Source organism: Pan troglodytes, chromosome 5 (assembly GCF_028858775.2).
Source record: "Pan troglodytes isolate AG18354 chromosome 5, NHGRI_mPanTro3-v2.0_pri, whole genome shotgun sequence".
Taxonomy (NCBI): Eukaryota; Metazoa; Chordata; class Mammalia; order Primates; family Hominidae; genus Pan; species Pan troglodytes.
This window is the reverse complement of record NC_072403.2, coordinates 159170857-159183143: the sequence shown is the minus strand read 5'-3', so window position 1 is coordinate 159183143 and position 12287 is coordinate 159170857. Positions and strand designations below refer to the sequence as shown.

Sequence of the window (12287 nt, the reverse complement as noted above, 5' to 3'; positions counted from 1 at the left end):
CAGGCATGGTGGCTCATGCCTGTAATCCCAGCACTTTGGGAGGCTGAGGCGGGTGAATCACCTGAGGTCAGGAGTTTGAGACCAGCCTGGCCAACATGGTGAAACCCTGTCTCTACTAAAAATACAAAAAATTAGCCGGGCATGGTGGCGGGCGCCTGTAATCCCAGCTACTCAGGAGGCTAGTGCAGGAGAATCGCTTGAACCTGGGAAGCAGAGGTTGCAGTGTGCCAACATCGCGCCATTGCACTCCAGCTTTGTCATGAATTCAGTTGTAGAGTCAACATGAATTTAGCTTTGGTTAGTTACCTGTCACTTGGTAGTTTTTACTGCCAAAAAGAAAGCTGGAAACCCTATTACACTTGAAAGGAATTTAGATTTTCTACATATAGCTTATATAAAATAAAATAAATATGCCTTACTTTATATAAAATTCTGGCCATCTACTATTAGACTGCTAACACTACACAAATACCATCCTAATTTTTAACACCAGCCACAGAAAAAAATCCATTTTATTTATATTTCATTTGGATTCTAATTTTGAGAAAACATTAAGTCACATAGTCTTTTTTATTTAAAAATAATTTTAGCTAGTGACCCTTTTCTGCTAAGACAATATAAACACTGTAGAAACTGATTTATACCACTTACTAGAGTCTGCTTTCAATGACCTAAGCTTGTAATATAAAAAAAGATTAAGACCAGCTAGACAATCATTATTTGGCAACCATCACAGTAATAGTGAATTCAGCTAAGAAACATCAACAGATGCTAAAACTAAAGGGGAAAAGTTTGATGAAGTATAATATGTTCATAGACTCTTGTGGAACTTCCTTCAAATCAAAATACTTAACAATTATAAATACAAATAAAATTTATTTCTCAATTTCAAAAGTAAAAAGAAAACCTTTTTAATAATGGAGAGAACTAGCAGAAGACAGAACTTTAACCAAAGGATCAGGATATGAGATACCACTAATATGGGACAAATCAAAAACGAGTTCCACTTGAGAGGATGCAAAAAGAACACCTCAATCCTTTTGGGATACTCCTGCCAAAAACGTGCAACCTAAATCTCATCATGAATAAACATGAGACAAAACCATACTGAGGCACGTTCTATAAAATAACTGACCTATAATCTTTGTAATTTATCATATATGAAAGTCAAAATGTTCAGGAACTGTTCCAGTTTTGAGAAGAAACATGACAACCAAATCTAATCCACATAAAACTCTTTTGAATAAAGGCAAAACTTGGTTATATAGAAAAATGTCCTTATTAAAAAAAAAAAAGACCATGGAATATTTGCAAGTGAATCAGCACCACATTGACAACTTACTCTCAAACAGATCAAAAGAAAAAAAGATCCTTTGTACTATTCTTACAAAACAAGATAAAAACAGATAATCTTCAAGCTGCAAAACTAGCATTATATATTTCTATCATCTTTGACATGAGTTTCATTTTCTTTTGGGTTTAAAAAGAAAGATTTTTGAACTAACCACACCTTATTGGTACTTTTTTGTTTATCTGAATTCATAGGTTCCAGCAGGGTTAGGAGATTCTAAGATTCATGGGAATTTTTAGGAGTGTCGAGATGAGGAACCTAGATACTAATAGAAGGAAGGAACAAAATACATTAAGAAAAACTTGAACCTACTATCATAAGAAATATCCTCTAGATGCACTCATAAATAGATGTGTAGGGAATTTCAAGTAAGTGCTTTCCCAGAAGATGATTGCTGTCACAAAGCAGTGGTAAAGTATTTCACAATATGTGGTTTCAAGAACTGTTATTTTTCCCAGAAAACAAGCAAGCCTAAAATCCCATATGCCACAGATAGATAAAACTTGTTTTTAATTTTACTGTTTCTTTCATTTCTATATTGTAGTAAGTCAAAATATATCAGCTTTTTTAAAAAAGTAGGTATTCAAATTTTAAAGCAAACAATGAAATACCAGCAATAGCTACAAGGACAATCTTGAATATACTATCAATTTATAGAACAGTTCCTTTAATACGAGTTCCCTAAACTTGCCAGGAAGGATTCTCTTAGGGTGAGGGTGGAGAATGAAGATTAATAAAGAAATACAAATTCTAAAACAAAAAAGGTGGCCTTCATAATCTGTTTCTAATAAATATTATAATAAAAATTTCTTATAAGTTTTGTTAAGTACTACTTATGCAGAAAATAGTTAACACAGCAGGTCTGTGGCTGCTATCACTACAAAGATCTGCTTACAAGGTTGGCCCTTGGCTGATGTCTAGGAACTTGGTTTTCAAGAAAACGCTCATTATTCCCTGAGGAGGATGATTTACTCTGCCTAATTGTTTGTACAAAGAATATAGTTTATGCTGAACCCCTGCCTTGCTTCTGGGAGTCTCGAATTGTGGTACCTGCTAAAGCAGAGAATGCCTGCATGACTGACCCCAATAAAAACCCTGGACTCCAAGGCTCAGGTGAGCTTCTCTGGTAAACATATTTCACACATGTGGTAACAACTCCTTGTTAGTGGAATGAAGCCTATTCTGTGTGACTCCATAAGAAAATAACTCCAAGAAGCTTGAGCCTGGTTTCCTCTAAACTTCATGTGTTTTTTCCCTTTGCAGATTCTGCTTTATGCCTTTTTGTTGTAATAAATCACAGCAATGAATATGACTATATGCTGAGTCCTGTGAGTCTTCCTAGTGAATCATTAAATCTAGGGTGATTCTGAGGACCCCTGACACCATATTTTGATATATAAAATTACCTTCTACAGGGTTCCAAGTATTTCAAGTTCACTGTTATTTATATATTAACAACCTGCAACTGACAGCTTTGAGATGGAAAAGCTTAATGTAAATCCTGCATCATTTTCATTCACAAAACTATTATTTTTTGGACTATTAGAGACATGATATTCAGAAAATAATATAACATTTTCTAAAATTTCAAATTTGCAATTTCAACTGTAAATATGCTTAATTTGAAATTTTATTAACTGGTTGTTAGATACTATTTCTATAAGTGTAAATATTTTTAATTCCCTAAAAACGGAAGGAAACCCATCCTTATCCTAAAAATCAAACAAATCAGAATGCAAACTCAAACAAAACAGTTTACTGTACATTACAATTAGGTGGTATTTAAAATTGATGCATTCTTACCATGTGGAGTGATTGTCTGTACTGGTTTAGCAGGGGACCTTACATTCCATATAGTCAAGGTGCCATCTGAATGACTGCAAATAAATTGTTTTCCTTCATGATGCCAAGCAACAGAGTGGATAGCCTATAGAAGGATGAAAAATACCATTTAAAAAATCTATTTAAACAGCAAACTATTTGTAAATGATCTCATCTATTAATTTTCATTTTTAACTTTTCTTTATTTCCTAAGGTTAACATGTGAACTTAACATTTCCATAATAATTTGGCCCTCCTGTAATACAAATGAGATTTTATTTCTTCATATTAACACTGTTTTAATTCTCTGTACTTACTTTACTCCTTAAATCAGCATAAAGAAGGCATGATAGTGACATCTACGGACAAGTTCAGTGAAACAAAATGTTTTCTTACATTATATTTAGCATAAACAATACCTAAACATAAATTACCAAATTATTACAACCAGTGTCCCAATAGAAAAACTAGTTGCAATGACAAGATTAGAATAAAATGTGTTAATTGACCATGATCCTAAGAGCCAAAATGTAGATTTGGAATTAAGATCAATACAAATGTTTCAGGTTGAGCTATAAGACATGTTCCTCATCTCTCACAGTAATTACTGAGGCAATTTTTAATCTCAGGGGACACTGTTCTGATAAGAAATTTATTTTGTACTTCTGGGTCGCTTAAAAACTATCTGGAAAATATTTTTATATCACCAAAGTACGATACCCCTCATTTTTTTGCTCTAATATTATTTAAATTTTGGTATGTAAAAAAAACTTTTTAAATCACTCTCCCATGCGTCCTTTGAATTATTTCTTTTCAACTCAAGTTGATACAATTTTAGTTCTTAATGGTCAATTGACTTAAAGCCACCCTACTGGAATGCAAGAATTGCAGAGTATAGCACAAAAATCGTATAACTGAAACTCAAAACTTCTGTCACATATAAAGTCAACATTTTCTATCATGTCATCTATTTATTTGAGTTCTTTCTATACTTATACATTTAAGCTAAATATTATAAAATATCTTGGTATAAAATCAGATGGATACAGATAATCAGCTATACTTCTAAATGACAATATTTAATACAATGTTTTTTATTCAAAGTACAGATGCTCCTCAATTTACGATGAAGTTATACCCTGATAAACTCATCATAAGTCAAAAATATCATAAGTCAAAAATGCATTTAATGCTACCAACACAGCAGATGATCCCTTACTTACGATGGTTCAATATGCAATTTGTCAGTTTTAAGATAGTACAAAAGCACTATACATTCAGTAGAAACCATAATCGATTCTAATTCCTAAGGAGCTCCTTTACTTATTATGTCTTGGTAAACCAATTGTAAAGTCAAAAAAATCATAAGTTGAAGAAATATTGTAAGTCAGGGACCATCTGCATCTTTTACAAAATTCTAAATAAAATCTTAAAACAATAATAAACTGACATATACATATGACATTTTGAAAACTCAATTTTAAAATAAGCAATCCCTTAGTAGCCTTTACAAGTAAACTTATTTCTGCAAAAACATGAGCAGTGCTAAAAAGCTATTTAAATGTTTTTTTAAAAATTGATAAGGGAAAATACAAAAGAGGTCTATAGTGCTATCTGGAACCTATAGATAAAAACATCTTAATAGTATCATGTATAAATGTATATCATGTATATAAATATGTATCATATGTAGAGAAATATTTCTACTTTGCTAAAGAAAACAATGTGTATCTTTGTTTAAAAGTGACTCCTATTTATAAAATATTATTAAATTATTAGGCATTCCAAAAACAAATACTATCTAATTACTGGAACCAGTGGTTCACAATTATTTTGGACAACAGAAACAAATAACAGAAAACACCCCACAAAAAAGCAAAGAAATAACCAAATATGGACATGCAACAAACATGCAGTATTTACTTATACAATTTTCTATATGCAAATCCAACTTAATACAAGATGTGTTTTCTAATACTAAGTATATATGTAGTACATAGTATTACAAGTATTTAAAAATATGTATACAGTATCTACCATGCATAAAACATACAATTTATACTTTTTCTTTAGTATTCTTGAGAAAATGACAGAGAAATTTATGTAAACAAAGCGAGAAAATCAAAACTCACCAGCAAATCTGACACATGCTCAAAATCAGAAGCAAGGTGGGTTAGGAGCAAATCTGAATAATTCATGGGAGAAGATATGAGATATAATGTAGGAAACATAAATTGGGGTTGATAAATTTTGTGTGTGAATTGGCTTATCTGTTTTTCCAAGGAGAAGATATAAAATTTCCAGGTGATTAAGAATATTTACTTGTTTATGGCCAGGCACAGTGGCTCAGGCCTGTAATCCCAGCACTTTGGGAGGCCAAGGCAGGTGGATCATGAGGTCAGGAGATCAAGACCATCCTGGCTAACACGGTGAAACCCCGTCTCTACCAAAAAATACAAAAAATTAGCCAGGCGTGGTGGTGGGTACCTGTAGTCCCAGGTACTCGGGAGGCTGAGGCAGGAGAATGGTGTGAACCCGGGAGGTGGAGCTTGCAGTGAGCTGAGACTGTGCCACTGCACTCCAGCCTGGGCAACAGAGCAAGACTCCGTCTCAAAAAAAAAAAAAAAAAGAATATTTACTTGTTTAAAAAAACCTGAAAATTATACATATATATGAATAACAGGATCATGTTAGAAAGAGGAATAAAGGACAGATGAATGGAAAATAGAACACAATAAATAAAAGACATACAAAAGCCATGGAGGACAAGATGAATCCAGGGTAGAGAAAAAAAAGTGAAGACAGAATGAATGCAGATGATATAGCTGTTCCCATAATCCACAAAGCAACAGTGCATGCGATTCTAAAAGCTCTTTAAAAGATGTAGTATCTGACAAAAATCGTAACTATAAGAAGGTTCATGAAGGTAATTAAGAGTCTGACATCAGTATTTTCATTTATGATAAAATTAAAGAAAAAACAAAAAGCACTGCCTACTGTGACACATTTTTCAAAAGGAGTAATATTTAATTATTAGGGTTTGGCAAAAGTAGTACCTATGATCCTTCTGCTATTCTTATTAGACAAGACAGCATCTTGTAGAATAATTTTCTAGGAAGACAAAACAGGCTAACTGCTTACCTATCAAATTTTACATTCACTAACTCAAAATTGTATGGAAACTGAATAAATTCTCTACATACTGGTTTTGCAAACTCATCAATATTATTAGAATCATTTCACAGTAAATGTATATATTAATAAATCCTAATCCAGCTGCTCTTACATTACACATATACTAATTAATATTCTTAATTTTAATTATTTTAAAATAATTTCTTTTCTCATAGATGTTATTTTAACATTCTATTCAAAAGCTGCATTGATTCCCAATGTAACTATCTATTATTGTCAAAGCCCTCAGAAAAATGCCAAAAAATGACAAAAGAAAATGTGTAATGTAGACTTTCATTTAAAATTACATTTGCAAATACATGAAAATATTGAAAATACTCTGTAGTTTTATTATTCTTATATAATCAAATAAAGTACATGCTTATAGCACATATGATTTCTTACACATATAAATAATACATTAAATTGTACAGCTTTTGTCCTAGTATTTTAAGCTTGTGAACTTTTCAATATAGTTACACCATAGAAGGGAGACAACCATAATACTATATAATTAAATGAGACAATTATTGAATCATACATTTTGTAAGGTAGTTGATAAAAGTTATTATACATTGGACATTAAATGATTTATAGCTTTTTTTCCTTTCTCTCTAAAGATTATAAATAGTTATAAACTGAAACCACTGCCCTTTCCATTAAAAATAACCTCCCCCAACCCCATTGCACTCCAGCCTGGGCAACAGAGTAAGACTGCCTCTAAAGATGAATGAATGAATGAATGAATGAATGAATACATAATCCAAGTGGAACTTTCTTCCATTATTTTGAAAATGTGACCAAATTATTCATTGTTTTAAGGACTGTTTTACCTTTGGGAAAGTGTATTTGTGTGTGTGCATGTGTATGTTTGTAAAAATAAGCAGAAAATAAGCTGACTTAAAAGCACCAGTCTAAATATGGGAGAAAAAACCCTTAAGGGAGAATAAATGCTTCCATGAATATACATAGTGCAAAAAAAAATTCATTTAAAGCTGTTATGATTCCTGTGCTGTGAGCTGCAAACATATTATTTCAACTTTTTTTTTTTTTTGACAGAGTCTCGCTCTGTCGCCCAGGCTGGAGTGCAGTGGCGCCATCTCGTCTCACTGCAAGCTCTGCCTCCCGGGTTCATGCCATTCTTCTGCCTCAGCCTCCTGAGTAGCTGGGACTACAGGTGCCCACCACCACACCTGGCTAGTTTTTTTGTATTTTTAGTAGAGATGGGGTTTCACCCTGTTACCCAGGATGGTCTCGATCTCCTGACTTCGTGATCTGCCCACCTTGGCCTCCCAAAGTGCTGGGATTACAGGCGTGAGCCACCACGCCCGGCCTCAACGTTTTTTTTAAAAGGCTTCTGATGGTCTTGAGACTTAAATGTGCCCAGAGAGCTAGCAAAGCACAAATTATTGTTTTGTCATATTTTACTACCAATATTTCTGATGCTTCTCATCTACCAGGAAAAACCAACATGAAACCAAAATACAAAAGTCACTGATAGATGACCCTAGACATATGACAATCATAAAATAAAGAAATTCATAAGTATTATTGTCTTAAAATATCAGTAATACTGCATTTCTTTGCTGCCACACTGATTACTACAAAAGGAATATTGATACTTTATTTTTAGAAACAGGGTCTTGCTCTGTCACCAGGGCTGGAATGCAGTGTTGTGATCATAGCTCACTGCTGCCTTGAACTCCAGGGCTTAACCCATCCTCCCACTTCAGCCTCTTAAGTAGCTAGGACTACAGGTACACGCTACCACTACCAGGCCTAGCTAATTTTTTTTTTTTTTTTTTTTTTTTTTACTTTTTGTAGAGGCAGAGTCTTGCTATGTTGCCCATGCCGATCTCAATCTCCTGGCCTCAACTGATCCTTCTGCTCCTGCCTCTCAAAGCGCTGGGATTACAGACATGTGCCTTTGCACCTGGCCAATGCTTGATATTTTAATACATCATAGCCTAAAAAAATGGAATGTCCATTAAAGAGATAAAATTTTATATAGATGAAGTATCATCTGTAGAAAATATCTGTAAAATATTAAGAATGCTATCCAAGCACACAAAATCTATCATTGAGACACAACCAGGGGAGAGTAGAGTTTGTCAATTAAAAAAATAATAACTATGGTTACAAAGCAACAAAAGCTCAAGGGTGCAAAGATACATTTCTGTTCCCATTACTCCTACCCATCTGAATCACCCTCAAGAGATTAAATAAATAATTAAAGCTGTACTGAGTAGAACTTGAATTACATTAGAAATGTTCTAAATTGTTATGTCATTTAATACATTTGTGCCTGTGTAATAAAAATGAATTTGAATATAGTAATATACCACTGAATAGAACATAAATATTAGGGGAGGGGAAAGGTAGTATTTTGTCAAAATCTTAAATTTTTAACCCTCACTAGTGAGGAAGAATTATGCCTATAATAATTTCTTGAATATCTGAAATTGTACACCTGGCAAAAATGGCACTGAGAATCAAATTCTATGACAGAATAGCATAAACTCATGGAAACAAAGCTAGAAATTTTTACTCAGTTTACATTACAAGTTAATTTAGAAGTTAGAATTTATACCTAACTTAACACCGTCATTTAAAACACATGATTTTCATTTTGAATATTAACGTGTGTTAAGAATAAGTTTTATGACTTAGGCATCTGTGTTCACCAAGGATACTGGTCTGTAGTCTCCTTATAATTTTTTTTTCCAGTTTTGTTAAAGGGCAATGCTTGCCTCATGAAGTGAGTTGCAAAGTGTGCCCTTCTCTTCCATTTTTAAGAAGAGTCTAAGTACAACAGGTATTATTTGGTAAAATTCACCAGCAAGCTTTCTGAGCCTGGTGTTTTCTTTGTGGGAAACATTTTCATTACAACTTTATTCTTAAATTACAGAGCTACTTAGATTAAGTATTTCTTTCACAGTGAGCGTCGGTACTTCCAAGAAATTTGGGGTCTTTCAAGGAAATTCTCCATTTCATCTAAATTGCTGGATTTATTGGCACTAAGTACATATTTCCTTATCAGCCCCTCTGTATTTCTGTAGAAACTGGAATGATATCCTTTTTCACCTCCATAATGGGTAATCTGCGTCTTTTTTTTCCTCACCACTCTGACTATATGTTTATCAATTTTACTGATCTTCACAAAAGTCCAGCTTTTAATTTTATCACTTTTCTCTATTTTTCTGTTAGCTATTTCATTGATTTCGGCTCTTTATTATTTCAGTTCTTCAGCTTACTATAGATTTAATCTGCTCTTTTTCTTCTAGTTTCTTGTGGTGAAAGCTGAGGCCACTCACTTGAAACCATTCTTGTTTTCTAATACAAAGCATTTAATGCTATAATGGATACTTTAGCTGCATCCTACAGGACTTGGTAAATCGTTTTTTTCAGTTCAAAATACTTTAATTTTCCTTATGTTTTCTTCTTTGACTCATGGGTTATTTAGAAATATGTTGTTTCCCTTTTCAATATTTATAGATTTTCCATCTATATAACTGATTTCTAATTTTAGTATAGTAAAATAACATTTTATATGAGTTTAATCTTTTAAAATTTATTGAGATTGATTTTATGACATTAAATATAGCATGTCTTGGTGATGTTCCGTGTATAGCTGAAAAGAATGTCTACTCTGTTGGTGGGTGAAACACTCTGATACCTACTTGGTTGATATTAATATAGTCATTTTGGTTTCCTTTTGATTACTGCTAATATTACTTTTTCCATCTATCTTTTTTTTCAACATATCTGTATCTTTAAAAGTGGGTTTCTTACAGACAGTATGTGGTTAGATCTTGCTTTTTTATCCAATATGATAATTGCTGTCTTTTAAGGGGTGCTTAAACTATTAATCTGATTATTGACATAGCTGGATTTAAATCTACCATCTTGCTGTTTGTTCACTGTTGCTTCCATCTATTCTTTGTTCCCTTCTACCTTCCTCTGGATTGAATATTTTTAAAATCTCAATTTATTTCCTATTTAGCTTAACTCTCTGAGTCGCTGCTGTTGTTGCTTTGGTATTTCCTTTAGGATTTACAATACATATCTTTATCATAGTCTACCGTCACATAATATTATGCTACTTTATGTATAAAATAATAATCTGTTAATGGTCCTCTGTCTTCTGACCATGTCTTCCGACCATTGTGCTATTGTTGTCTGTTTGTTAACTCTATGTATGCCAAAAATCCTACATTTTTATTATATTTGGCTTGGATAATTAATGATCTCTTAGATTTAGAAAATAAGAAAGTTTTTATATCTACCACATATTTGCCATGTCTGGAGTCTTTCATTCTTTTGAATAGATCCAAATTTCCATCTCATAACATCTGTCTTCCGCATGCAGGACTTCTTTTAACATATCTTATAGTTGAGGTCTGCAAGTGATTAATTCTTTCAATTTTTATGTCTATAAAAGTGTTTATTTTGCCTTTATTTTTGAAAAAAAAAATTTCACCAGGTATAAAATTCTAGGTTGACAAATTTTTCTTTCAGTACTGTGAAGGTGGTATTCCACTGTGTTCTGGCTTACATTGCATCTAAGAAAACAAAATTTGCTGTAATTTTTTTTTTTTTTTTTTTTTTGACAGAGTCTCACTCTGTCGCCCAGGGTGGAGTGCAGTGGCGTGATTTCAGTTCACTGCAAGCTCCGTCTCCCAGGTTCAAGCCATTCTCCTGCCTCGGCCTCCTAAGTAGCTGGGACTACAGGCGCCTGCCACCACGCCCAGCTAATTTTTTGTATTTTTTAGTAAAGACGAGGTTTCACCATGTTAGCTAGGATGGTCTCGATCTCCTGACCTCATGATCTGCCCGCCTTGGCCTCCCAAAGTGCTGGGATTACAAGAATGAGCCACCACACCCAGCCTCTGCTGTCATTTTTATCTTTGCTCCCCTGTACTTAATGTGGCTTTTAAAATTCCTCTAATTGTTTCTCATAATCTTCTCTATTACTAGTTTGTAGGAATTGCAAATTGTGCTTTTATGTAGTTTGTTTCGTGTTTCTTCTGCCTAGAGTTCATTCAACTCTTTAAATCTCTGAGTATATAGTTTTCATCAAATTTGAAACTTTTGGTCATTGCTTCTTCAAACATACTTTCTCTCCACTCTCCTCCTAGGATTCAAAATACACATATTAGTCTGCTTGAAGTCGTACCACAGTTCACTAATGATCTGTCCTTTTTTCCTCCACTCTTTCACATCAAGTAGCTTCTACTGCTATTTCCTGAAGCTTATTAATCCTTTGGCAGTACTGTTCAGAGTATTTTTCACCTTATTTTATTATTCATCTGTAAAAAATCCACTTGTGTGATTTTTGCCTTCCATGTCTTTTTTCAACATGTTCATACTTTCATCTACCTTCTTAAGCATATGGAGTCTATTTAATACTTGTTTTAATATCCTTGATGCCAATGGTATCATCTTGTCATTTCTGAGTCTGTTTCTATTTTCATTTTCTTCTCATTATGGGTTGTATATCCTGGCTTTTTGCATACTTCATATATTTCTATTTGGATGCCAGACATTGTAAAATTTATATTGGGCTACTATTCATATTCTTCTAAATGTTTTTGGGTGTTTTTCCTAGGATGTAGTTACGTACTTAAAAACAGTTTAGTCCTTTCAGTCCTTTGAAAGTTTGCATTCAAGATTTGTTAGGATGAACTTAAGCCAGCCTTTAGTATAGGGCTAGTTTAGTTCCACCACTGAAACAACAGCTTTCTGAGCACTCTTTCTCATACCCTGTGTATTACAAAGTTTCTCTACTCTGTTGGGAATGTGAACTATTCCCAGTCCTGTCTGTGCTACAGAAATGGTTCTACTGTTTCCTTTTTGGTGGATCTTATCCAAGCCTTATACCCATGCAATAATCAGTATTCAACTGAAGACTCAGGGCAGGGGTCCTTTTGTAGACTTCTAC

At 33.4% G+C, this 12287-nt stretch overlaps 1 protein-coding gene across 3 annotated transcripts in view; it reads right to left on the bottom strand.

Moving 5' to 3' along the window:
- STXBP5 (syntaxin binding protein 5) overlaps window positions 1-12287 on the bottom strand; it is a 185580-nt gene that overhangs the window by 108933 nt on the left and 64360 nt on the right. For all 3 annotated transcript variants that reach the window (XM_003311531.7, XM_016956444.4, XM_003311530.7), the window contains exon 8: window positions 3155-3278. In XM_003311531.7, coding sequence (XP_003311579.1) covers window positions 3155-3278 — 124 coding nt within the window. The remainder of the gene's footprint in view (window positions 1-3154; window positions 3279-12287) is intronic.